This window comes from Dendrobates tinctorius, unplaced genomic scaffold, assembly GCF_039654945.1.
Source record: "Dendrobates tinctorius isolate UK_male_01 unplaced genomic scaffold, ASM3965494v1 ptg000156l, whole genome shotgun sequence".
Taxonomy (NCBI): Eukaryota; Metazoa; Chordata; class Amphibia; order Anura; family Dendrobatidae; genus Dendrobates; species Dendrobates tinctorius.
Genome location: NW_027361823.1, coordinates 3,593,761 through 3,620,623, shown reverse-complemented (window position 1 = coordinate 3,620,623; position 26,863 = coordinate 3,593,761). Strand labels below are relative to the sequence as shown.

General features: G+C 43.9%; 1 protein-coding gene across 3 annotated transcripts in view; it reads left to right on the top strand.

Annotated features, from left to right (window-relative positions):
- The window catches only part of HERC4 (HECT and RLD domain containing E3 ubiquitin protein ligase 4), a 192,147-nt gene that overhangs the window by 95,726 nt on the left and 69,558 nt on the right, over window positions 1-26,863 (top strand). For all 3 annotated transcript variants that reach the window (XM_073548139.1, XM_073548137.1, XM_073548138.1), the window contains 2 exons: window positions 3,891-4,058; window positions 4,141-4,284. In XM_073548139.1, coding sequence (XP_073404240.1) covers window positions 3,891-4,058; window positions 4,141-4,284 — 312 coding nt within the window. The remainder of the gene's footprint in view (window positions 1-3,890; window positions 4,059-4,140; window positions 4,285-26,863) is intronic.

The window sequence follows — 26,863 nt, the reverse complement described above, 5'->3', positions numbered from 1 at the left end:
TCTCCATCATTCTGAATTCCCTTTCTTTCGTCGCTTCGGACTTTTCCTTCGTGGCGCTCTCTCATCAGGCTACCTGGCCACAGCGACGGTACTTATCAAGCTCGGGCTTGAAGTATAGAGGTCCTCTGGCCTCCAGATCAGCGTCTGCTCGCGGAATCTGGTCAACATTAGTAGGGCTGCCGGCTCAGGAAGGACTTCGTTCTTTTCAGTACGACTCACTCTGCCCGGGCAGTGTGTGTCCTCCTGGCGGTACTCTTTGGGCCTTCGTCTGGCACCTCTGCAGTGCGATGATATGTCCTCCACAGGTCCATGAGGTTTTTCAGAGCCCATGTCTAGCCTCGGCAGGTGCTGGTCTGGGTGAAAAGACCTCGCAGGTGACCTTGCAGTTGACGAGGGTGACTTCCTCGTCCTGATTGGAGTTGTTTGCTGTTCCCTCCCCTTGGGGGACTGGTTTGGGACATCACATGGTTTCCTGTGTCCGCCAATGAAGCGATAGAGAAAACAGAATTTTTTGTTGCTTACCGTAAAATCTGTTTCTCTGAGCCTTCATTGGGGGACACAGCACCCTCCCAAGTTGAACAACTGTTTACTGTATATAATATTGTTACAGTGTGGATTTGTGTTTCTGTGGTTTTATATCGTTTACAGATTGCTTCTCCTACTGCTTTCTCACTTACTGAACATCCTACTTCCTGTCGGTGGGGTGTACACTGCGGAGGAGGAGCTAACTTTTTTTTTCTGCATAGTGTCAGCCTCCTAGTGGCAGCAGCATACACCCATGGATTCCTGTGTCCCCCAATGAAGGCTCAGAGAAACAGATTTTACGGTAAGCAACAAAAAATTCCGTTAAGCATTTTTGATGCGTTTTTCGGGGTCAAACCGCATCAAAAACGCTTAAAAGAAGCATCCCATTCATTTAAATGCATTTTGGCCTTTTTGTGCCAATGGATGTGTTTTTTACCGCTAAGGAAACGCTTAGCGGTAAAAAACGCAGCATGTTCATTAATTTCCGCTTAGGTCCGCTTTTTTGGCTATTTCCAATAGTCTAAAAGACGTACGGAAAAAAAATTGTGTTTTTTTTGCGCAAAAATCGCGGCAAAAACGCGCATTTTCTGGGAAGGAGAACCCGTTTCCTGAGCGTTTAAAAAACGCTACGTGGGCACATAGCCTAAAAAGGGAAAAAAAAACCTGTAGATTGCACGTATACAGTTTACTGAACTTCAATCTGTCGTCTTATATTACTTGAAGTAGACGGGGTCCTTAAAATATGACACCTGTTAGAGGAACTTTTTTTTTTTTTGTTTTTTTTTTTACAAAATTACAAGTTGCTCCAGAAGTAAACAATAATCAATATAGAGATAAAATGACCGCCATCTTGTTACACAAAATCTGTAGTAGAATGTAATAGAATAGTTCATGGTCTGTGAGCATGTAAAGTAGGAAACTCTACTTCTGTATCCTGGAGTTAACCTATACCAGCAGTATGAGTGGACTCTTACCTTGGTACACCTGGTACCTCCAGTATTAGATCAGATAGACAGGGTGGACAGCATTGTAAGCAGCCTGTTCTTACCTCAGCACCCCTGGTATCTGCAGTTTTAGATCAGATGGACAGGGTGGACATCAGTGTGAGCAGCCTCGTCTTACCTCAGTACCCCTGGTATCTCCAGTATTAGATCAGGTAGGGTGGACAGCAGTGTAAACAGCCTGTTCTTATCTCGTCACCCCTGATATCTCCAGTATTAGGTTAGCTATACAGGGTGGACAGCAGTGTGAGCGGCCTCTTCGTACATCAGCACCCCTGGTATGTCCAGTATTAGACCATCTTGTATATTTGATGGGACTGTACTATATCTTGTTGCTGGCTGGAGCTGGATACATGTGCTTTGGTAATGGTGTCTGTTGACAGGAGGAGCATAGCCTGTGACTGCAGACTATCCCGGCTGGAGATACAAAAGCTGTCTGTATTTTGGATAAGAAAGCTATGCATTTATTAAGTGACTTCCGATTCACCGCATTATGGAGCGTATCGGTGACCCGAAGAAGATAGCCATGTAATATAAGAGTATGTGCACACGTTGCGGATTCTGCTGCGGATTTTGCTAAATCTGCAGGTAAAATGACCTGCTGATTTTCTGCAGTTTTTGAGGACGATTTCCACTGCGTTTTTACACCTACGGATTCGTATAATGGAGAAGGTGTAAAAACGCTGCGGAATCCGCACAAAGAATTGACATGCTGCAGGAAAAAAAACGCGTTTCTGTGCGGATTTTCCCTCAGCATGTGCACAGCGTTTTTTATTTTACATTGAATATAATGGTACTGTACACCGCAGGAGAATCTGCTGCGGATCCGCAGGGCCAAATCCGCTGCGAATCCACAGCAGAATCCGCAACATGTGCACAGACCCTCAGAGATAAGTCCCATTTGAAGGTCAAGTATTTCTAAAAGCATGAATAGTTACATAGGGGTAGGGAAAGTCAGACAAACCACCGTGTTTATGACAAGAATCCCACAACCTCATGTAAAAAGGAGGATCAAAAAGGGGTGGCATTGGAGGTTCAGCAAGCAGAGACTATTGATCACCGACACTATAAAGATTAGGGAGTGTATTAGACCAGACTATCAATGTATTATCCAGAATATCAATCCACCTCCCCTGATAAATCGCATCGGGAGTAATATGGGGCATAGACAATATGGATCCTATGAAGTCTTTCTGATGGTGGGGTAATGTGTGGCGCAGGTTGCGTTTGGCACAGGTCGGCGCACCGTCAAAAGGATGCATGCGGCGGCATGGCCTGCGTACCCAATGCTAAAGATAGGGTACGCAGGCCGCATGCAGCGGCTTGCGCCCATAGGTGGATCTGACCGGTCGAGGCGCGGCAGGGGCGGAGCTTCACGGCGAGCGTCTGCTGCGCCACCAAACGCTAGTGTGAAACTAGCCTAAGTGAGTATTTCCGACCGCAGACGCCATTAACTGCTGATTGGAGCGGATGTCGGATCCCGTCCGATCCGACATTGATGGCCTATCCTATGTACAGGTCACCAGTGATAGTAGTGGACAACCTCTTTAATAATACTAGCTACATCTAATTATTTTAGTAGTTTGGAATAAAATATTTATGGGCACAATATATACTCTTGACTGGGCTTTTCATTATGTCCTTTGATATTGAATGTTGTTCATGTGTTTAGCGTCCTCGCCCTAGTTACCTATACAGTGTATCTGAATTGGAAAGTTTTATTGTGTTTTAATCCTGTGATATTGCAGTATATAGTATAAGCTATTAGACTAGCGCAGGTTCTGTCCTCTAAGGGGGCGTAAGCAAAGAAAATGTAAAAAAGAAGGTTAACTAAATTTGAATCGCTCCATTAAGAAAAAAAACTATAAATTTGGTATTGCTGTAACATTACTGACTTGGAGAATCGTGTTATCTCATTTTTGCCACACAATGAATAAGTTAAAAACAAAACCCCACAAAACTATTACAAAATTGCTTTTTTTCCTCTGTTTCACCACACTTGGAATATTATTCCCTTTTTTCAGTAGATTGTATGGTAAAGTAAATGGTGTCATTTAAAACTACAACTCGATGTGCAAAGAGCAAGCCCTCGCGTAGGTATTTAGATGTGAGAATATAAAGTGTCCTCCATCACCAGGCACATACAACTCTCATTCACTGTACAGTGCGTAGGCAACACTACATATCGGCAGTATATGTCAGCACCACTCTTGGGGTCGTGACGCCACTTCTCTGTTTATTTGTTTGATTCCGACATCAGGTTGTGATCATGATAGATGTTATATTGCTGTAAAATTACCATGTGTATTGTGTTAATATAAAAATGAATTATGATATTTATACATGTATATTGTATTTTATTAGATGGCAATTGATCAAGCCAACAGACAGAATTTTTCGTCCATGTTTCTCCCAGTAGTTGAATCCGTGGACCCTTGCCTAATTTTAATAGTACGCAGAGAAAACATTGTGGGTGATGCCATGGATGTGTTAAGGAAAACAAAAAATATAGATTACAAGAAACCATTGAAGGTAAAGAATGAATGTGACTTTCCTTTTTCACTTCTCAGCTTTATGCTTTGTTTAATACTGCTTTTCGTTTTGGGAATTACAGGTCATTTTTGTGGGCGAAGAAGCTGTTGATGCCGGCGGAGTACGTAAGGAGTTTTTCTTGCTCATAATGCGAGAACTTCTAGATCCAAAGTATGGAATGTTTCGATTCCATGAAGATTCCAGACTTATTTGGTTTTCAGATCAGGTATACAACTCATTGAAAAGGACATCAAATTAAAAAAAAAAAAAAAAATCACAGAAAAAAGGCAGCTGTGTTTACAAGCACCTGGTCATAATACTAATGCACTACAGAATATAGCAGCCCCCATGATAAAAGCGGAGGCAGAAAAAGTTCAAAATACTGATGAAACAACCACTCGCACACCTACTATTCATGGAATATTATAAATACACATGGAAAAGGCTTATACATGGCACCAGTCACCCAGATTCGTGTAGTGCACTGTCAGGTTTACGGCCCGTTAGTGAAACCCTTACTATAATATGAGACTGGATACCTATGTTTTTTTAATATAATATAATCATGCAGGACTGCAGATTAACCCCATATCTGCAGGTTAATAGTGTTTTGATTTTTTTTGGTGGTAACAAGTTCCCTTTAAGGCTATGTGCACACGTTGCGTGTTAAAACGCACACTGAAAACCGGACTCCTTCCCAGAAATCGCGCGTTTTTTTCCGCGCGATTTTACCGCGATTTTCTCAAGCACTTTCCAAGCGATTTGAAGCATCGCTTGGAAAGTGATTGACAGGTTGGTCACACTCGTCAAACATAGTGTTTGACAAGTGTGAGCAGCTTTTTACTATTGAGGCCACCTATGCGATAAAATGTTAAAAATGATAAAAAAATAAAAAATCGGGGTATATTTGCCTTCCGACGTCCCGCGCTGCCATCCCGGGCCACAGCGTTCCCAGTAATGCCTTGCGAGACCTGTGATGACGTTGGTCTCGCGTTACTATAGCGATCTCGCGAGACCACGTCATCACAGGACCTTGCCGCAAGGCATTACTGGGAACGCTTAGGCCGGGAATGCAGCGCGGGACGTCGGAAGGTAAATATACCCCGATTTTTTTATTTTTTATTCTTTTTTTTTTTACAGGGGTATGGTACCCAGGGCCTGGAGGACAGTCTCCTCTCCTCCACACCGTGGGTACCAACCGCACATGAGACGCTTAACTTCCCGCATGGTGGGCATAGCCACATGCGGGAAGTAAGCGATTCTCATGCATTCCTATGGGTGCTGAATCCTGGCAATTCTTTGCGATTCCGCACAAAAGAATGAGCATGCTGCGATTTTTTTCCGCGATGCGTTTCCGCTGAGGAAAAAAGCACAGCATTAGCACAGCATGTGCGGAATGCCATAGGCATGCATGGGGGGCGTTCTGTACACGATTTTTAAACGTTTTCGCAACGAAAATCGCGGCAAAAACGCTTAAAAATCGCATCGTGGGCACACAGCCTACAGGGATTTTTCCATCTCCAAGCTCCTATCCCAATATGTAATAATGTTAGCAAATACCTCCAATTAGAAATGTAGTATTGTTCTTCAGATTCGTTATGTCGATTACCACATGTAGGGCATTTGCTGACATTATTATTACACCAGAGGTAACACAGTCTAAGGGTGTGTGCACACGCTGCGGATCCGCAGCGGATTTCGCCCTGCGGATCCACAGCAGTTCCGCAGACAGTGTACAGAACAATGTTAGCCAATGGGATTTCAAATCCGCAGTGCACATGCTGCAGATTTTTCCGTGCAGTTTTGCTGCGGTTTTAAATCCGCAGCATGTCAATTCTTTCTGTGGATTCCGGAACGGTTTGACCCCTGTTCCATTGTCCAGGTGTCAAACCGCAGGGGAAAACCGCAGGCAATTCCGCAGGTCACTTCACCTGCCGTTTTACCTGCAAATCCGCGCGGAAAAATCTGCAGGTGAATCCGCAGCGTGTGCACGGAGCCTTAGGGTTAGCAAATAATAGGGCAAAAACGTCCATTCATGAAATCTATATGCACAAACTCTAGTAGTAAAAACTGGGTACGGCAATAAATTGCCAAAGTTTGGAAGGTTACAAATCTTTATTAATATAGTATGATTAAAATATGAAGCAAACAAATGGTAATATATGATGCAAATCAAGCTAACGGAACAAGAAGGAACACGAGAGCGGGGAAGGTAAAAGGTAAGTAGCAGCAATCTGAAGCACAAGTGCTATTCAAAAAACAGAGGCTCTAATGAAAAGCAAGAATCTCCAAATGAAATATGGGCAAAGGCAATGCTTATTCATATATAGAAACATAAAGTGCATAGTGCAGTGGATACGTATACATTATGAAACAAGCAGCATTCTCAATGCATGACATGAATAGATCCTTAGTGACAAAATGTATATAAGATTGCATAGACTAACAATAGCCAGTGAAATGGCTCATATACGGTAGATTGATCCAATGAATACATATTGCCATGAGCCATAAAGGAAGGTAGAGAATCACAGTGTGATGGTATAACTATAAAGAATAAACTATAAAGATGATTATTATTATTAAAGTGCTTCATTGCGAAGTCATGTGCTATGAATCCAAATGTTGTGATAAATACATATTGCCATGAGTCATAAAACAAGGTAGAAAAATCAGTGTGATAAAATATATATATATATATATATATATATATATATATATATATATATATATATATATATATATATATAGTCTTATCATGTCTGTCTGTAACCGAAATCCTGCGACGCTGATTGGTCGTGGCAGTTAGGCCGTGACCAATTAGCGGCATTTGCTTAGTCATCGCGGCAACATGGCCGCATCGCTTATTGTACAGGCACATTACAGCCGTTAAAGGCATCACTGCTGCGGCGCTCATTACACAGGCACAGTCCTGTACATATACAATACATTACAGTGGGGAACGCAATTTTTTAGGAGTTAGGTCAGACAACTGTTCTTAATTAATTTTTGGATGCTGAATCCAGAAATTATCTCAGTTTTTCTCTATCACGTCAAGTTTTTGAACTATAGGATTTTTGTCTTCTCAAAAATATGTAAACTACTGTACCTAAAAAGTTGTTTTTTTTTTTTTAAATAGTACAAATATGAACAAAAAATGAAATATATAAGAAATAGGCATGACAAATGTTTTTTAACACTATCATATTTTTTACAAAGGAGATATATATATATATATATATATATATATATATATAATATATATACATACAAGTATTTAAGGTAAAAATGTACATTTATAGCTTTTTCTGAAGTGTTTAACTTGAGGACAATCATGTTTGATGCTCCAGCAATAGTCAGCCATCATATGTACATCCCATCTACCCTGGTAACGGTCTTCCATAACCTTCAAATCTTGGTGAAATCGTTCACCTTGCTCATCGCTAACAGCACCAAGATTTTCCGGAAAGTTGGCAAGATGGCAATGCAGAAAATGTAGTTTAATACTCATGTTGCAACCAAGCGCTTTGTAGCTCTCCAATAGTTTCTGAACAATTTCTTTGTAATTACTTGCACGTGTATTTCCAAGAAAGTTCTTGACAACGTCTTTGAATGATAACCAAGCATTCTTCTCAAGATATGACATTCAGCCTTGATGCTAGTAATTCTGAAGCTTTTTTTGATAAGCCCAATTCACGTGCTAAATCATTTAACTCGTGCTGATCAAATCCCTTACGAACTGAATCCTTGTGACTTTCAAATTCTGCATCATTGCTGTCACTGTGTTCGTCAACATCACTCAGAACTTCTAGAGATGGTAGCTGTTCGAAAACTGGCACTGGAATTTCAGCTGAATGAGGCATTGGTCTGATAGCTGACGGTAGATTTGGATATTCTATTTTACTTTTATTTTTCCTGTTAAATCCTGATGTTTTCACTAAACAGAAGTAACAGTCTGTGGAATGACTTTTTTGCTCTCTCCACACCATGGGGATACCAAATGCCAACTTTTCACGTGTTCCTTTGGTCCACATCCGTAAACTCTCGACACACTGCTTGCACACTATGTGAGGGGCCCATGGCTTATCTTGATCACCGAGTTTTACTTTAAAATATGCAAAATATGCTTGTTTGACAAATGCACTGATGTTTGCCCTTTGAACTGGAATGGTGAAAACACCACAAATATAGCAGGAGTCAGGGTTGTTTAAGCATTTACGACGAGAGGAAGAAGGAGCAGACATGATCTGAAACAAATGAAATATGTACATAAGTAAATAAAACACTGAGATGGAAAGTTACAAGCTTTGAAAACTAACAAAGAAAAAAATCATAAAAGATATATAAATTACAACTAAGTGCCCAATGTAAAGAGAAAAGCTATCACAAATCCTATTTATTCCTACTATGATACATTTTTGTGTAAAGATATTGATAATTATGACGTATTGGGAGCTGTACACACCTCTCACCGCACTGTCTCAGTTGTGACTACTCTTACAAGTTGCCACGTAGCTCTATATGAGTCGAATTGTACTCAGATAACAAGTCTTATTACAGAAATCAGTGCAATGATCTTCTATGGCAGGTAAGTTGAGGAGGAAAAACTTGACGTGATAGAAAAAAAACTGACTACATTTTTGGAATCAGCATGCCAATTTTAGTATAAATCAGCTCAAAAACCTAACTCAACAGAAATTTTTTTTCAAATTGTTGCCCAGTGTTAGGTAAGAGCAGAACAGTGACTGCAGCTCTGGGTGTAACTGGAGTACAATACATTAGGTAACAGTAGAACAGTGACTGCAGCTTTGGGTGTAACTTGCGTACAATACATTAGGTAAGATCTGAACAGTGACTGCAGCTCTGGCTGTAACAGGAGTATAATACGTTAGGTAAGAGCAGAACGGTGACTGCAGCTCTGGGTGTTACTGGAGTACAATACATTAGGTAACAGCAGAACAGTGACTGCAGATCTGGCAGTAACTGGAAATACAATACATTAGGTAACAGCAGAACAGTGACTGCAGATCTCGGTGTAACTGGAGTACTGTTATGAATGGGTCACCGAGGAGAAAAAAGCAAAACAAGCTAAGTCACAGAAAACCAAAGAGGTTGGTAACTATGCAGATTGCAGATCCCTGATCCTACCACACAACTAGCAGCAGCCGTGGAGCGTACCTACGATGTTCCTAGACGCTTCGTCACAGCCGGAGGACTAAAATAAGCCTGAAGCATGAAAAGGGTAAAACTAACTGCCCCAGAGCAGACCCCAAAGGAAAGACAGCCCCCACACATGTATTGACAGTGAAACAAGATGAAAACACAAACACAGGCAGGAAAATAGGCTGAGCAAACGATGGGGCCCAAATGAACTAGAAAGGAAAGGAAAGACACTGTCTGCAACCTGCAAAAAACCCTACAAAAATAATGTCCAACACTTCTGATAGCAAAATTAACCCTGAAGTCACTAGACTTCTCCCACTATATCAGCACTCTGAAATATTCTGAAACAGAGCAAAAAGTGGCCAAACTAGTAAGGGACAAAAAGCAAATTGGCAAATGCAGATAAATAAGAGTGGAAATTCAGCGCAGCCCCCGCCGGGGCTGGCTGACCACACAAAAAACTGAATAGACCAACAAAATCAAGTGTGAACATTAGCAGAAAAACTTAGCTTTAGAAGACTGGAACAGAGCTGAAAACCAAGAGCTGACAAGCCAGAAGGAATCACCAGCAACTGAATAGGGCGTCGGCTGTCTTAAATCCAGTCTGAGATTCCTGAGGTCCAATCGTCATCCTCATTATCAGGTGGCAGATCTCTACTGATTAAATCAGCCTCTCTACCTCCTGTTACCACCAGAGGGAGTCTGGAAGGAGAACTCAACTGGTGAACCAGAGAATGAACTCGCAACAGAGTACACTACATTAGGTAAGGGCAGAACAGTGACTGCAGCTCTGGGTGTAACAGGAGTACAATACATTAGGTAACAGAACAGTGACTGCAGCTCTGGGTGTAACTTGCGTACAATACATTAGGTAAGAGCAGAAAAGTGACTGCAGATCTGGGTGTAACTGGAGTACAATACATTTGGTAAGATCTGAACAGTGACTGCAGCTCTGTGTATAACAGGAGTATAATACATTAGGTAAGAGCAGAATGGTGACTGCAGCTCTAGGTGTAGCTGGACTATAATACATTAGGTAAAAGCAGAACAGTGACAGCAGCTCTGGGTGTAACTGGAGTACAATACATTAGGTAACAGCAGAACAGTGACAGCAGCTCCGGGTGTAACAGGAGTATAATACACTAGATGGTGGCCCGATTCTATCGCATTGGGTATTTTAGAGTCTCTGTTAAAATAAAAAATAGTTATATACTCACCTTCCGACGGCCCCCGGACTCTGTCCCTCCTCTCAACACGCTCCCGGCATCTTCCGGTCCCAGTAATGCTTAGCGAGAAGGGCTGAAGATGACGTCACTCTCGCAAGAGCGCGACGTCATCAGCGGTGTTTCGTGCAAAGCATTACTGGAACCGGAAGATGCCGTGAGCGTGGGGAGGAGAGAAAGAGTCCGGGGGCCGTCGGGAGGTGAGTATATAACTATTTTTTATTTTAACAGAGACTCTAGAATACCCGATGCGATAGAATCGGGCCACCATCTAGTATATCTATAAAGTGCTTCAGTGCACATTCATGAACTGTGGACCATAAAGCAAAATGAAAGATCACAGTGTAAAGTTATACCTTAAGAATGCTTCAGTGCAAAGGCTCCAGCTGTACGTGCTCCCACCCCGACAGCGCCGTTTCGCAAAAGTGCTTCTTCTATGGTGGCGTAGATAACATGGCCACGTGAGTGCTTTGGAGATTCTTGCTTTTCATTAGAGCCTCTGTTTTTTGAATAGCACTTGTGCTTCAGATTGCTGCTACTTACCTTTTACCTTCCCGCTCTCATGCTCCTTCTTGTTCCATTAGCTTGATTTGCATCATATCTTACCATTTGTTTGCATCATATTTTAATCATACTATATTAATAAAGATTATTTTTAATCTTTCAAACTTTGAGAATTTATTGTCGTACCTCCTGTTTTTACTACTAGAGGTTGTGCATATAGATTATTATTACACCTACTACATGTGGGTATGGAAACATCCTTTTAAGCTCTATGTAGAAACAAAATGTCTTTTCTCTGCATTACTCATTAGAACTACAATTTTACATCATTATATTAAAACCAACAAAAAAACAATTGACAAAAAAATAATAGAAAAATTACAAAACTTTATTGAAAAATGGAGACAGATAAAAAAAATGGTTACAAATGGCGTGGATCTTACTAAACTCTCACATACAAGAGGCAGACAGGATAAAATTGAAGTCAGATACAGGCAAATAATAGCCTGCAGAGATGCATGCAAAGGCCTCATGAAAATGGTAGTAGAGCGTAATTGCCCATAAAAATAAAGTGTGTAAATCACACTCATGAGGACAAAACATAGAGCATAGTTATACAAAAATTAATCCTGATGAAGGAGCATTCATCCAAAATATACGTAGGGGTGGCGGACAGGTCCTCTGTTGTCAGATTCTGACTCTTACTCTGTCGCCTCATTGGGGAGCGCAGAACCATGGGTGTTAGGCTGCTGTCCACTAGGAGGCGACACTGCATAATCTGAAAAAGATTAACTATGGCTCCTCCTCTGCAGTACACACCCCTGGACGGCGTCAGCCTTCTCCAGTTTTTGCTTAGTGTCGCAAGGAGGCGCACCTAAAGAATTTTTCTTTTTTTTCCGTTTTTTTCTTCCGGATGACAGATGAAGAAAAGTAGGTCTCTTCAGTGAGACTCCCGGCATAGCTCCTTCCTCGGCCCCCGATTTTGGGGTGCCCAGTTGAAGTTGAGATGGCGGTTCCCCATGTCGCTCCTTCCCCAGTCCTGCGGGTGCTGGTTCGAAGTTGAGACCCCCCTCCTTCCCCAATTCCTTTTGGTCTTGGGTTGAGGTCGAGGCGAGGAAGAAACCCCCTGACTGTGACAGCAGTACCCTCTCTAATCCCCCTCTGGGGGTATTAGGTTGAGACGCCGCAGGTAGGGTCTCTCCATGGCAACCTGCGCAGCATCCAGGGACCCAGCTGCGGGCTCCTGTCCGGGCCGGGGGGAGTGCGGGCAGGCATAGCACATGCAGACACAGGGCTCTCTGCGCCCCTGTGTCTGCGGCAGCATTAGTCTACAGCGCCGCAGGGGAACCCATCACAAGGCCCCGCTTCAGGTTGTGGCCCCACCGCTAGCCTGCCTTTCAATCCGGTGGGGTCCGGTTAAAGTCCAATCCTCCCCCCCCCCCCCCCCCCGGACTACCGCGCCGGCCTGGAGCCCTTCCTGGGCATAGAAGTCTAATTTAGGCTTCGGCCTAGCTGCGGTCGCCGCCTCCTCTCCGTCCCCCGGCCTGCCTCCCGGATGACAAATATGACACTCCACAGTGTCCTAGAAGGGGCGGATCGAGGCAGAAAGGGCGCGCTTTTACATGGCCCTGCATGCTCTTTTCAGCTCTCCGCCCCCTTCTTCTCCCTTCTCATCTCCTCGGCAGCCATCTTCGCTGCAGCAGACGCCGTCTCGTATAGCTGCAGCAGCGCCAGCAATCTCCGGGGGGCACAGGACTGTGAATTGTCAACTCTGGACCTAGGGGCACACTGGTGGGGTAAGATCACAGCCGGTTCTCTTTACTCGGCTGTGAATCCATATTACCTACAAGGTTTTCCTATAGTCTCCCCTGCGTAGTCACCCCTGTACAGTCCTCTGCTAGCCAGCCTCTGTGCACTATGCCGGGCTCAAGGAAAAGAACCAGGCAGGACTGTTTTTATGCTTTTTGCACAGCCTGCAAAGCCACTCTCCCCAGTGGCAGCACGTACCCGCACTGCAAGGATTGTATCCAAAATACTGGGTCAGAGCCCCAGGAAGCCCCTATCATTTCTTCAGCGGCCGCTACCACGCCGGAATGGGCTACCCAGATTTCGCAGTCTATGACACAGTCCATTGATAACCTGACCTCCACATTACTCCAGGCTCTGCAGGGTCATGTCTCGGCTATGAGTGTTACCCAGCAAAGGGACAGCTCCACCCAGGGACAGGCCGTTTCTGGCTCTCCCAGACATAAGCGGACCCACACGTCGCGTTCCTCTGCATCATCCCCCTCCAGGGAGAGACACCGTAGTTCCAGGTCGCCTAGACCGTCCCCTACCAGAGACAGACAACGCAGATCTCCGCAAGATCTCCGCCCCAGCTCACCCACCAGGGAACGCTTGAGCGATACGCAGGATTCGGAAGGCATCTGTGACTCCGACTCAGACAATGAGACGGAGAGGTCTCTGGTCCCTTGTCCCCCTAGCAACACAGCGCTAGTTGAGGACATAATCTCTTCCATCCATCGGGTGCTGGACATTTCCGATCCAACCCCGGAAGTCCCAGAACACAAGATTTGCTTTGAAGGTGTTCTGAAACCACCTAAGGTTTTCACTAACCACCCGGAATTTCAAACGATCCTTACTAAGCAGTTTTCGCAGCCTGATAAATTCACCAGTCACAAATATTTAGAGGCTAGGTACCCCTTCCCACAAAAGGACACCAAGCAGTGGACAGATCCACCTGAAGTGGACCCCCCAGTCTCTAGACTAGCAGCACAGACCCTCCTCTCACTGCCAGATAGCTCAACCCTCAGGGACGCAGCAGACCGACAGGTAGAACACATGGCTCGTTCAGTGTTCGAAGCTGCAGGGGCCTCCCTGGCCCCCGCGTTCGCTTCAGTTTGGGCGGCCAAGGCCATTCTGGCTTGGGCCAAAGCATTGCAAGATGGCCTTCAAACTTCAAATCCTGAGCTGTCGGACCAATCGGTTCAAATAGCAGTAGTAGCAGATTACATGCTTCATGCAGCCCTTGACTCAGCAAGAGGTGTAGCCGGGATAGCAGCAAACGCCATCACAATTCGGCGTATCCTCTGGCTGCGGGAATGGAAAGTGGATGCGGCTTCAAAGAAATTCCTCACGCATCTCCCGTACTTCAGTGGACGGCTTTTCGGTGAAAAGTTGGACACGATGATATCCAACTCCACTGGGGGTAAGAGTACCTCGCTCCCTCAACTAAGACTTAAACGCACGTTTAAACGGCGTAACCAAACTCAAATCCGATCCTTTCGCAATTCTTCGGGCTGATCCGTCTCAAGCCCAGCACAAAATCGTAACCGCTCTCCACGCAGGGACAACCCACGGGCGGCGCAGAGGCCGGACAGGACCTGGCAGTCGGAAGCAGACCAGGCGAAGCCCAAAGGAGGAAAACCTCAGAATTTCGCCTCATCATGACTCACGAACTCCGGAAGACACCCCACCAGTAGGCGGACGACTTCTACTCTTTCAGCAAGTCTGGCTGCCTATTACAGAAGAGGGGTGGGTCAGGGAAATAGTGTCTTCCGGATACAAGATAGAGTTCACTTCCAGTCCACCGAACCGGTTATTCCTCTCTGTTCCACCAAAACCGCCAGACAAGGCTCGTGCCTTTCACCAGGCGGTCTCCTCTCCTTCAAGCAGGAGTCATAGTACCGGTTCCCACAACCGAACGCTTCCGAGGGTTCTACTCCAATCTATTCATAGTCCCCAAGAAGGGAGGCAGCGTCCGGCCCATACTAGACCTAAAACAACTCAACAAATATGTACGGGTCCGTCATTTTCGCATGGAGTCCCTTCGGTCCATCGTTGCGTCCATGGAGCAGGTAGAATATCTCGCCTCCATAGACATACAAGACGCATACCTGCATATACCAATTGCTCCCGCCCATCAAAGATTTCTCGGGTTCGCGATCAACCAGGACCACTACCAGTTTGTGGCTCTCCCGTTCGGACTCGCCACGGCTCCCAGGACGTTTACCAAGATCGTGGCAGCCACCATGGACGTTCTACACTCCAGAGGCATTGTAGTCGTTCCATACCTGGACGACCTTCTCATCAAGGCTTCCACCTTCAAGGACTGCGAAGTCAGCGTCTCAATCACAATCGACAGAGTCGACTGGGCTGGTTAGTCAGCTTACAAAAGTCATCGACTACCCCGAGTCAGTCCCTGACCTTCCTAGGGATGCTATTCGACACCTCCAGGAGTCTGGTGCTCCTTCCCAGGGACAAGGCACTGGCTCTCCGTCTGGGAGTTCGCATACTCCTCCGCAATCCTCCCCGATCTCTCCGGTTTGCCATGAGAGTCCTCGGCAGGATGGCAGCAGCGATGGAGGCGGTACCATTTGCCCAGTTTCACCTCAAGCCTCTTCAAGCTAGCCATCCTCAAGTCTTGGGACAGGAATCCCTTCTCCCTCGACAGGGAGTTCCGGCTGACATCGTCAACCAGGAGGTCCCTACACTGGTGGCTCAAGCCAACTTCGCTTGCAAGGGGAAAATCCTTTCTCTCAGGTCAATGGAAGGTCCTGACCACCGATGTAAGCCTGACAGGTTGGGGTGCGGTGCACCTACATCCAGGGCTGTGGAGTCGGTAAGCCACAGTTGCGACTCCGACTCCTGGATTTTATCAGGCTCCGACTCCGGCTCCGACTCCTTCATAAATGGCCAATTCATAACAACAAATTTACTGTTGTAAAATATTAAACATCGTGCTTATTCAGTTTCTCACCATCATATAAGTAATCAGACCACTTAGAGCAAAAACTACATTTATTAGAATACAATTAGAATATAGCAAATAACTTTTATAAACTTTTCTAAACTGTAAGTAAATATGCAATAAACACTTTTATGCAGTTAAGAAGAAGAAATCTATAAATTTGTCCTCAGAAAAAGTATTGCCTCTGTCAGATCCTCCTTCATGGATGCCCTCAAATCTGATCTATTTATTTTGAGAGCAGAGAACAACCTCTCTACACTAACTTGTGTTGGTGGCAAAGCAGTAACCACTCGGGCAACATCTCTGACAATGTCAGGATACAGAGGAATCGCTTGTTGCACTGTTATTTTTGATGAACGGTCAAATTTCTCAATTTCTTTTAGTGCACATGAAAAATTCTGCTGAAATGTACTGGCTGTGTTCCTTGATGGGGATGACTCTTCTATGCGGGAACGCTTTGCACGCTCCTTGTGATCCAAATATTTTTCGAAATTAAATTCTTCATCAGTTGATGATGAGGGTGAAGATGTGGCAGGACGACCAAATTCTTCTTGTTCCTCCTGACTGTTCTGCAACCCTTTCATCCTTACTGCTATTTCAAACAGAGCTTCTTTTCCTTTACTTAGCTGTTGATCATCTAGAAGAATCCGATGCATTGGGTCTACATAAACAGCTGCCAAAAGAATGTTATTTTGTAATAGTAGCTCCTCTCTCCGTTTCATTGATGTAGCAATGCCACTTGCAATTAACCCTCCTCTTTGGGACAGGCGAAACATCAGGTTCTTCCACTCCTTTAAGAAAATACCTGGAGTTAAGTCCTCTGCTTGTAATTTTTTAGTCACTGTAAATGGGTGCTCTAGCAATTTTTCCAGCTCAGTCACCTGATTCAACTGACTTTCATTTAGCGTCAGTTGAGGGTTAGCCATGTCTACAAGAAAGGTTTTCAGTTCAACCAAGCGCTGAATCATTAAGTAAGTACTGCCCCATCGTGTGGCTTGATCAATAATTGCCCCTTTTCCAGCACGTCTCTTCAAAATTGAGTCAACTTTAGGGGTTCTGGCAACAGTAGCCAATTTTCTCACCTTGCCAATCAGTGCAGCAGCATGTCCTTCTTGCAGACTGTCTCTTATAGCCAGCTGTAGCGTATGCACAACACAGCGCATGTGATGAATGAAAGAACATATTGACACAGTTTCAACAAGATCATCTAAACTATCATGTTGCTGTTCATCTGAAGCAACTTCAGTTTGCTCCTCAGTTACAATACTGTGTTCCTCTATTTCAAACATTTCTGTGTCTGTGGACCCAGAATGTTCTTCTAGCTGCTGGTCACCATCATTACTCTCATTCATTAGCTTAATAGTACTTATCATATTTGAAGCATTGTCAGTTACGACAGAAAGAACTTGCTCTTTTTTAAGTTCATAGTCTTGCAGAACCTTTTCCACCAAGACCTGGAGAAACTCACTGGTGTGATGAGCTTTGGTGTCTTTTACTGCCAATGTCTTGGTAACTATTTCATTTTTGTCACAAACAAATCGGACATTGATGGCAAAATAGTTCACTCTGTGACGTGTGCAGGCATCCATTTTAAGAAACAGAAAGCGTCCCTTGAGAGTTTTTTTAAGTTCTTCCTTTTGTTTAAAAGCTTCTTCGATTACTAATTTTCTAATACTCTCTCCAGAGAAACACCAAGCTTGCGGGCCATTTCCCCATTCAGACACATAAAAGCTGGTCGTGAAAATAATGAAATAGGCACACTATCCTTTACAACAAGCTCTATGATCTGTTTTTTAAATGTATCTACTGTCATTGTCACAGTAACTTTGTCACTGACAAAATATCTTGCAACTCATTGTGATGTACAATATCTGCAAGATATGTTTTCTGTTGCAATGTGCTAACAAATCCTCCATCCTAGGACATTGTAAACTGTCAGTAGTAGGAATTCCTTCCCCCCAGGTTTTACCAACCCTGCCACTTCCTCTGGAAGAGCAGGAATGTTAATTAGCTAGACCATCTTCCTCACACCATTTGGCTTCTCTCAGCTGAAAGAAAAATGCGGGAAAAAGGTCTTTGTTTGAAATAAAACTTTAAGAGCCTGCCCTGCGAAAACCGTACCAAGTAGAGATATGAAAATCATATTTTTGTAACCTGAGCGGTCCCAGCTTCAAGACCGCGTATGTTTCGAAGTTCTACCCTGTCCAGAACATGAGATAGGATTTGCGCCCAAATGGATGGTCATATCGCATAGATGTTTGATGTTTTCTTGATAGGCTCATTACGCTGGGAAACATGATACCACTGATGAGTCCATACCAGCTTCTCCCATAAAGTTATAGCTAATCTAAGTTTTGTAGCCAAAACATAACTCGGATGAGAGAGGAGGGATCAACCCAGAATGCATCTCTCCGTGATGTCACAAAGCAAAGCCTATAAGGCCTTCCCTGGGCAAACCAGCTCAGAACAGCTGCAGAGTCCGTGCTGACAAGAACTCAGATGAGCGGAGAAGTGCAGCTCCGCCTCCACCCACCTTAAAGCCACATGGTCTGCCTAAGGAACAATATGGAACTGTGAGTGTAATCTCTTTGTTTTCTCCACTTTTATTTTATACCTGTACTGTACATATTTTATGTCTCAATTTTATAGCAACTTTTATCTGTAATCACTGTCCTCTTTCGGAAAATAAATGAAATAATTATTTAGATCTGTCTCTATGCTCTAAGACTCGAACTATACGCCTTTGATAGATAATCGCTACTAATTCAAGGGGTTTGCCACGGACCCTCTTAATTTAACACTGTGAATTAAGTAACCGTGACTGGTGGCAGCGCGTTGTGTACGGCTATTACGGCTTGCTGGCAGTCTAGAAGGGTCTTATATTGCTGAGTAAGGGGCTTCAGCCACAGCATTGATAATTCCCTTACTGCAGAAGCCTAATTGCCGGTTCACAACAGGCAGCCCGTCCGGCGACCAATTATCCTAGGTGCAGTTCCCTGACTGACCTGAGGGTAAGGGGGGGCGCCGGAGAGCTGCGAGTTCCAAGGTGGAACTGAGAAAGTGGGATATACACAAATCCCCGCAGTACTTGGAAGATTGATAGCAGTGGTGGGGCATCCAAATTAAACTCCCCCTGCGGCAAATTGTAGAGCGAGATTAGCTTGCTGGATATTTTTGTCACATGGTGCCAGTGGTGGGATAACTAAGATAAGCCCCACTGCGCCTGTGATAGCCGTGTGCCGGCATTGTGTCACGTCCCTCCGTCCGCTGATACACCGGTGTCAGTGGTGGGATTGTGACATAGTGGTGACACAGGGTCCGCTGTCCGTCGCGTTTTGGTGGCAGCGGGACCCCCGTTAGTCGTCGCCCGTAAGTGGACGAACGGCCGTGGGCTGTTCGTCACTTTCATGGCTGCAAAGTTCTCTGCTCCTTTGTTTGGCTGGAAGAGCTGGGCACTGGTTCATTGGTTTGGATGCAGTCTTTCTCATCCACTGCTTTCAGTACTTCTGGATGAAAGCGCTGTAAATGTCTCTAGATTAGAAGCTCTGGTAGGAGCATTTTTATCTTTGCCTGAATATGCACTCATCTTGGCTTCACAGCATTTGTTTTCGTCTGGATCATTTGTCATACACTGACAGACATAATGTTTTCTATCTTGAGTGATGGTGAAATGTTCAAATACAGCTGATTTAATGTGATGCTTCTTTGACATTCTCAGGTTTTTAATTCTGCATTCACAATCCAAATGACAATTGTTTTTCCTAAAAACAATTGTACAAAATTATTTCCAGGTCGTACAACTGATATAGTGGTCAGTAATACTGTTATTATTCCTCATGTACTCAGTTAACTGATGCAAAGTTTGTTGAAAGGATAATACTTCTTACAGTCTTCCTCTTCTGAGTAGCAGGCAGCTGTGAGATGCTTGGAAGACGCACACCTAGTATGATCTAGTCTAGAGGAGGAGCTTTACTACTAAGAATTTGCAACACATTTTCACACATTGTAAGTAGGGGGGTTGGGGCAGCATGAGGTTAACCAAGTATAAGATTAGATAAGGGCAGTGGAGAACAGTGACACACAAGAAGTAAGAAATGTCTATCTCCAGTAGAACTGCTTATCACTGTTGTTCATAGTTTGATAGAACATATATATTTGAGTAACATTTATAAAATTCATATGAAAGTTCAATTATGAAATATTAATACATTTTTTTTTAAAGCTGGAGTCGGTACATTTCTACCGACTCCAACCAAAACTAACTCCGACTCCACGACTCCGACTCCACAGCCCTGCATACATCACAGGGCACAAGGCAAGTGGTCACCAGTGGAAGCAACCTTGCCCATCAATATCCTGGAAATTCGTGCCATCTTCCTGGCACGGAAAGCCTTTCATTACTTGCTGGAAGCCTCTCATATCAGGATACAGTCGGACAATGCCACGGCGGTGGCATATGTGAATCACCAAGGCGGGACCCGCAGTACCCAAGCGATGAGAGAAGTGGCACATATCCTCCGCTGGCGGAAGACACGAGGTCGGTACTCTCTGCGGTCCACATTCCGGGTGTGGACAACTGGGAAGCCGACTTACTCAGCAGACAAGGAATGGATTCGGGGGAGTGGTCTCTCCATCCCGAAATTTTTCACCAGATCTGCCATCGCTGGGGGACCCCGGACGTGGACCTAATGGCATCCCATCTCAATGCCAAGGTCTCCAACTTCATGGCCAGGACACGCGACCCGCGGTCGCTCGGAGCGGATGCCCTGGTTCAGGACTGGACCCAGTCAAACATGAGGGAGTTCCAACCATCTTGATCGTGCCGGACTGGCCCAGACGTACATGGTACGCCAACATTGTACAACTTACAGCAGACGCCCCTGGCGTCTTCCCGACCGTCACGACCTTCTGTCACAAGGTCCGTTCTACCATCAGAACTCAGGGGCTCTCAACTTGACGGCGTGGCCCTTGAAACCTGGGTTCTAACCCAGGCAGGGCTCTCGCCGGATGTCATTACGACCATGATCAGGGCAAGGAAGCCAGCCTCCGCCAAGATTTATTATTGTACCTGGAGAGCTTTTTTTACCTGGTGTGAATCTCGCGGACAGGTCCCACTCCCTTATTCCCTCCCAAAGGTACTTGGGTTTCTTCAATCGGGCCTGGACGCCAGGCTATCCCTAGGCCCGCTTAAGAGCCAGGTGTCAGCGATCTCAGTGCTCTTTCAGAGGCGCATCGCTAACAAGCCGCAAGTAAGGACCTTTCTCCAGGGGGTGTCCCGATTTGGTTCCCCCCTACAGACGTCCACTGGAAATGTGGGACCTCAACCTGGTTCTGACAGCATTGCAGGCACCACCTTTCGAACCCCTTAAGGGAGACCCACTCCGCATTCTATCACAGAAAGTGTTTTTTCTGGTGGCAGTCACCTCGCTTCGCAGGGTGTCTAAATTGTCAGCACTCTCCTGCAGATGGCCCTTCCTAGCCTTTCACCAGGACAGGGTGGTTCTCCGTACAGTCCCATCCTTCCTTCCGAAGATTGTGTCCAACTTCCACCTCAATGAGGAAATTTCACTGCCATCCCTTTGCCCGGTTCCGGTTCATAGTGGAGAAGGCTCTGCATACGCTTGACCTCGTCAGGGCATTGCGTATATACGTGTCTAGGACTGCACCCTTCCGGAAGTCTATTCCCTTTTCCTTCTTCCGGAAGGCGTTCGAAAGGGTCTGCCGGCTTCCAAAGCTACCCTTGCCAGGTGGATCAACTCCACCATACAAGAGGCTTATCGCCTTAACAATTCTCCTCTTCCGGCCGGTATCACGGCACACTCTATGCGGGCAGTAGGGGCCTCCTGGGCCATTCGGCACCAGGCTTCGGCACAACAAGTGTGTAAGGCGGCCACTTGGACTAGCCTACACACGTTTACGAAACACTACAGTGTTCATACCCAGTCCTCAGCGGATGCGAGCCTGGGTAGACGGGTTCTGCAGGCGGCAGTGCCCCAAGTTTAGGGTCCTGCTAGCACAATATTCGTCCATTGCTTCCCACCCAGGGACTGCTTTGGGACGTCCCATGGTTCTGTGTCCCCCAATGAGGCGACAGAGTAAAGGAGATTTTTGTGTACTCACCGTAAAATCTTTCTCTTAGCCTTTAATTGGGGGACACAGCTCCCACCCTGTTGCCTTTACGGGCCGTTGTTTACGGTTGAATTCTCATATTGTTCTTTGAGCTCGTACATAGTTGCCTTCTTACAGGCATGGTTATGTCGTTTCTGTTACGTTCCTCCTAATGCTTTTGCACAAAACTGGAGAAGGCTGACGCCGTCCAGGGGTGTATACTGCAGAGGAGGAGCCATAGTTAATCTTTTTCAGATTATGCATAGTGTCACCTCCTAGTGGACAGCAGCATAACACCCATGGTTCTGTGTCCCCCAATTAGAGGCTAAGAGAGATTTTACGGTGAGTACACAAAAATCTTTTTACTGCAGGTAAACTTACCAATTTTTGTATAACTTTGCTCTGTTTTGTCCTCATGAGTGTGATTTACACACTTAATTTATTTTTATGAGCAATTATTCTCTTTCTACTACCATTTTCATGAGACCTTTGCATGCATCTCTGCCTGTATCTGACTTTAATGTGTATCCTGTCTGCCTCTTGTATGTGAGAGTTTAGTAAGATCCACGCCATTTGTAACCATTTTTTATCTGTCTCCATTTTTCAATAAAGTTTTGTAATTTTTCTATTTTTGTGTCAATTGTTTGTTTGTTTTTTTTTGGTGTCCCCCCCCCCCTATATTATGCAGTTTAACAGTTGATTTTGATTAAATGTCCATTTTGTACATGTGAACAATTTGTTCATATTAGGCTTGAATTCTAATTCATGACATTCTCTCACATCTTTCATATATATACATGTCTGTCACAATTTGCTATGCTAAATTCTGCATCATTGCAAAGTCCCTGGCATCCCAGCTCCACCCCCTCTTCAACACCTGACCCAGCTGCTTCACAAACCCCCCTTACCAGGGACTTTGCAGTGATGTAGAATTGTAGTTCTAATGATGACTCGTGCTAAGAAGAGAGACCTCCTGTTTCTGCATAGCGCTTAAAAGCATTCATCTGGTTTGATTTTAATCTTGTGATGTCACCGAGCTAATGGTAAAGAGAAGAATTAAGTAGAAGGGCAAAATGAGAAATTGTAAATATAAAGTGACATATAAAATGATCACAGCAATATTTTAAGAAAATAAAAACTTTGATGGGATTGCTTTTTTAACCCCTTCTTGACATCTGTCATAGATATGTGTGGCACATGTGTGAAGCCGACATATAGATCTAGGTGAGCTCACTCACTTAGGCTGCTTTCACATATCAGTTTTTTGGCCTCAGTCACAATCCGAAGGATCCATCGCAGATTGTGAAAAACTGATGCGACGGATCAGTTTTTTTTTTTTGTTTTTTTTGCAGGATCGATAACAAAAAAAACGGATCCGTCGCATCCGTTTTTTCATCCGTTTCTTCCCTTTTTTGACGGATCCGTTTGTAAAAACACCCACAGACAGACAGATCTATAGATAGATAAATAGATAGAATACATAGATATATCCATAGATATATCCATTATTAATCTTATATTAATAAAGGGTTAAAAAACACATAAGAATAAAGTAGTTTAATGAAATAAAACACGACACATTTTTTCAAAATTTTTATTTTACGCCATCCAGTCCAAGCCATCGATCACCTGCAAAACAAATAAAAAAAACAAACTGACAATATACTCCCTGTCCAACATAATCCCATTAATAACGATTGTCCCACGACGATCTCCCCTATAGAGCTGTCACATCAGCAGATGTGACCTCTCCGATGACACACTGAAAGAAGATAACCCTCCAGCAATTAGTCATTGGAGATGAGCCTCTCGCTTTACGGCACTATAGTGTCGCAAAGTGATAGGTGATCTCGGGTGACCTGTCGGCGGCAGAGTGATACAATGTGGAGGATTATCTCCATCATTGTATCACTGGAGCCCTGGAGAGCGGTCACATCAGCTGATGTGACAGCTCTCCATGGGAGATCGTCGTGGGTCAATCATATTAATTGGATTACGTCGGACACAGGGAGTATATTGTTGGTTTATTAATTTTTTTTTCCGGTGATCCATGGCTTCGGGGATTAGCAGTATATGGTTAGTATGAACTGTGTGTGTGTTTTTTTTTATTTATTTTTTTTTTTTACATTCAACACATTAGCTGGATGATGGGACTACTACTGTCCCATCATTGGCTACTGTGTCAGTCACTGTCACTGTAGCAGGCATCGCCTGATGGGACTTGTAGTACCATCAGACGATGCCTGCATACACACACGCAGACCCCTGCATTCCCCCACGCAGACCCGCCGGATTCCGTCATTTGTCGGACAGTGACAGATCCGTTGCCCATAGACTTCTAGCAAAAATCGGACAGCGACCGATCCGTCACTGTCCGATTTTCCGACGTAGACAAAAACGTTCCTATGTCCGTAGTCTCCGGCCAACGGACAAAGAATTTCCGATGGATCTGTCGAAAGACGGATGAAACGTGCAGCAATCCGTCGCTAATACAAGTCTATGAGAAAAAACTGGATCCGGCGGCATCAGTCGCCGGATCCGTTTTTTTCAAAATTCGACAGATTGTGACTGATGGCAAAAAACTGATATGTGAAAGGGGCCTTACCCGGAAGATCATGGCTGTGTGTCACAGCCGTGACCTGCCTCTAACAATAGTTTGACTTGGTTTGATCAGTCATTCTGTGCCCACAGCTGTTCTTTCACAAATGTTAGCAAAGGCAGACTGCACGGCAACGGGCCGGATTTAATGCACCTGTGCAATGAGACAAAAAAAAAAATGAAGAAAAAACAATTCAACAAAAAAAAAATTATTTAAATGATTAACACTTTAAGACTAGGCCTTTTTCAGTGTTTTTTTTTTTTTAATTTGCTGCATTTCAATGTCTTGTTTATTTTATTTTTTTTGAAGGGTGAGGTTTGTCAGTTGCCCCATTTTGAGGTGTATACAGGCAACTACCTAACTTTTATTAACTCTCTAACAAAAAGAAATAAAAAGCAATTTGGCTTTTTTTTTTTATGTTGGCGATCTATAAATAAAACTACCGGTACATACATTTTTACACCATAGAATACAGTGAAGAACAATCATTTGTTTTTCCCCCAAACAAAAAGTTTTTAAATCTAACAAAAACGGTCGGACTAAAAAAAACAAAAAAAAACCTTTTTAAAGTGATTTTACTGTACTAAACCAGTAAAACAAAAGTTATAAACTGGAGATCACTGTAATCATACTGTACTGACCCTTTATCCTAAATGGAGAACTCAAAAAGAAATAAAACATACAAAAAAACAATGTTAAAACTGCTAGAATTAAAAAAAAAAAAAAAAAAAAAAAAAAAAAAAAGAGAAGTCATATGTACTCAAAAATGGTACCAAGTGAAAACTACAGCTTATCCCGTAAGAGATAAGCTTTTGCACAACTCTGTATAGAAGAAAAAAAAAAGAAATGTGGGAAAATGTGGACCACAAAAATGTCTGTTAAAGTTGGGTTTTTAAACACAAGTAGTAAAAGAAAAAAAAAAAAAAGAAACCTAAATAAATTTGGTATTGACAGAAGGAAAAAAAAAGAATGTTATTTATACCGAAAGGTGTTTGAGAGAAAAAGTTGCTGAAAAAAAAAACACTTAGGAAGGTCGACCGAAGAGGAAATAAAAAAGCAGCAATAAAAAAGTGATCAAAAAGTCGTATGCAAACCCCCACAAACGGGACAAATGAAAACTACACAAAAAAATTAAGCCCTCATTTAGCTCGGTTGATGGAAAAATAGTTACGGTAACTTATGACTCAGAATATGGTGACAGAAAAAGGAATTTTTTATATTTTTTAAATAAGCACTCCTCCCATCAAAATTTTTATGCTATTAATATATTGCTGTCATCATATTAGACAGTAGACGGCACTGTTACTTACAATTGCTCATTTTACCTTTCTACACAGCTAATTCTTCTCTTTTCCATTAAGTCTATGACATCACGTGATTAAAAACTGGCTAGTTGAATCCTTCTAGGCTCTATGTAGAAACAGTCAATTTTGTCTGCACAAGTCATGAGTCACTGCAGAGTCCCTGGCTGGGAGAGGATTTGTAGCAGTTTGGTCAGGAGGTGAAGAGGGGAATGATTTCTGCAGGAACACGAGACTTCCTGTCTCTATAAAGAGCGGAGAAAACGGAATAATTATCTGAGAACAAAGGCAGAATGATAAACAAGTAAGTGCACAGTACTATATAATATGCTGATTGCTTTTGAAGTGATACAGTAGACTTCACTACTAAAGCACCCGTCTCGCTAGCGAGATTGCTGTTGCGTCACCGATTTTGTGGCGCAACAGCGATCTCGCCTGCGATCTCGCTACATGTGACACAGCCGCGATGAGGCCCCTTCTGCAATGTCACTGATCGTGGTCGAATGTCCTGGGCCATTTTTTGATCGCTGGTGTCCCGCTGGCCAGCACGCATCGCTGTATTTGACAGGGACAACGATGAACGACCTCAATACTACAGGTCTGAGAGACAGGGTCCCAACATCCGTCATATTATTCTGTTTCGTTTCTGCGTCGCTGGTGAGATCTAACTGTTTGACATCTCACCAGCGACCACATAGCAACGCACCAGCGATCCCTACTAGATCATATTGTTGTCGGGATCGCTGGTGCGTCGCCAAGTGTGACGGTACCCTTATAGTGCAGTGCGTTGTCCCCCTGCCTGTGTTATGTTGGGTTTAGATGACATATTTCACCGTCTGATTATCACAGGTACTGTATTTCTCAAATTGAGTGAGAGTCTTTCGACCCAAACTTACAGCATCATATTTGTCTGAAGGTGTAAGTTGAGGTAGGGAGACTGCCAGTCTGATACTTCTACTGACAGGCAGCCTAACAGATCGTGCCTCTGGCAGTTATGTTCTATAGAAACATGTTGATGTACTTTTATTATTCTGTTGTATTTGCATCCTACATCACTCTGCTCAGCTTCTCCTGCTCGGGAGCATTTTTGTTTTTTAAACTGTAAATTTTTATTAAATTTTTTTAGTTAGACAAGTGAGCAAAAATAGACATAAATT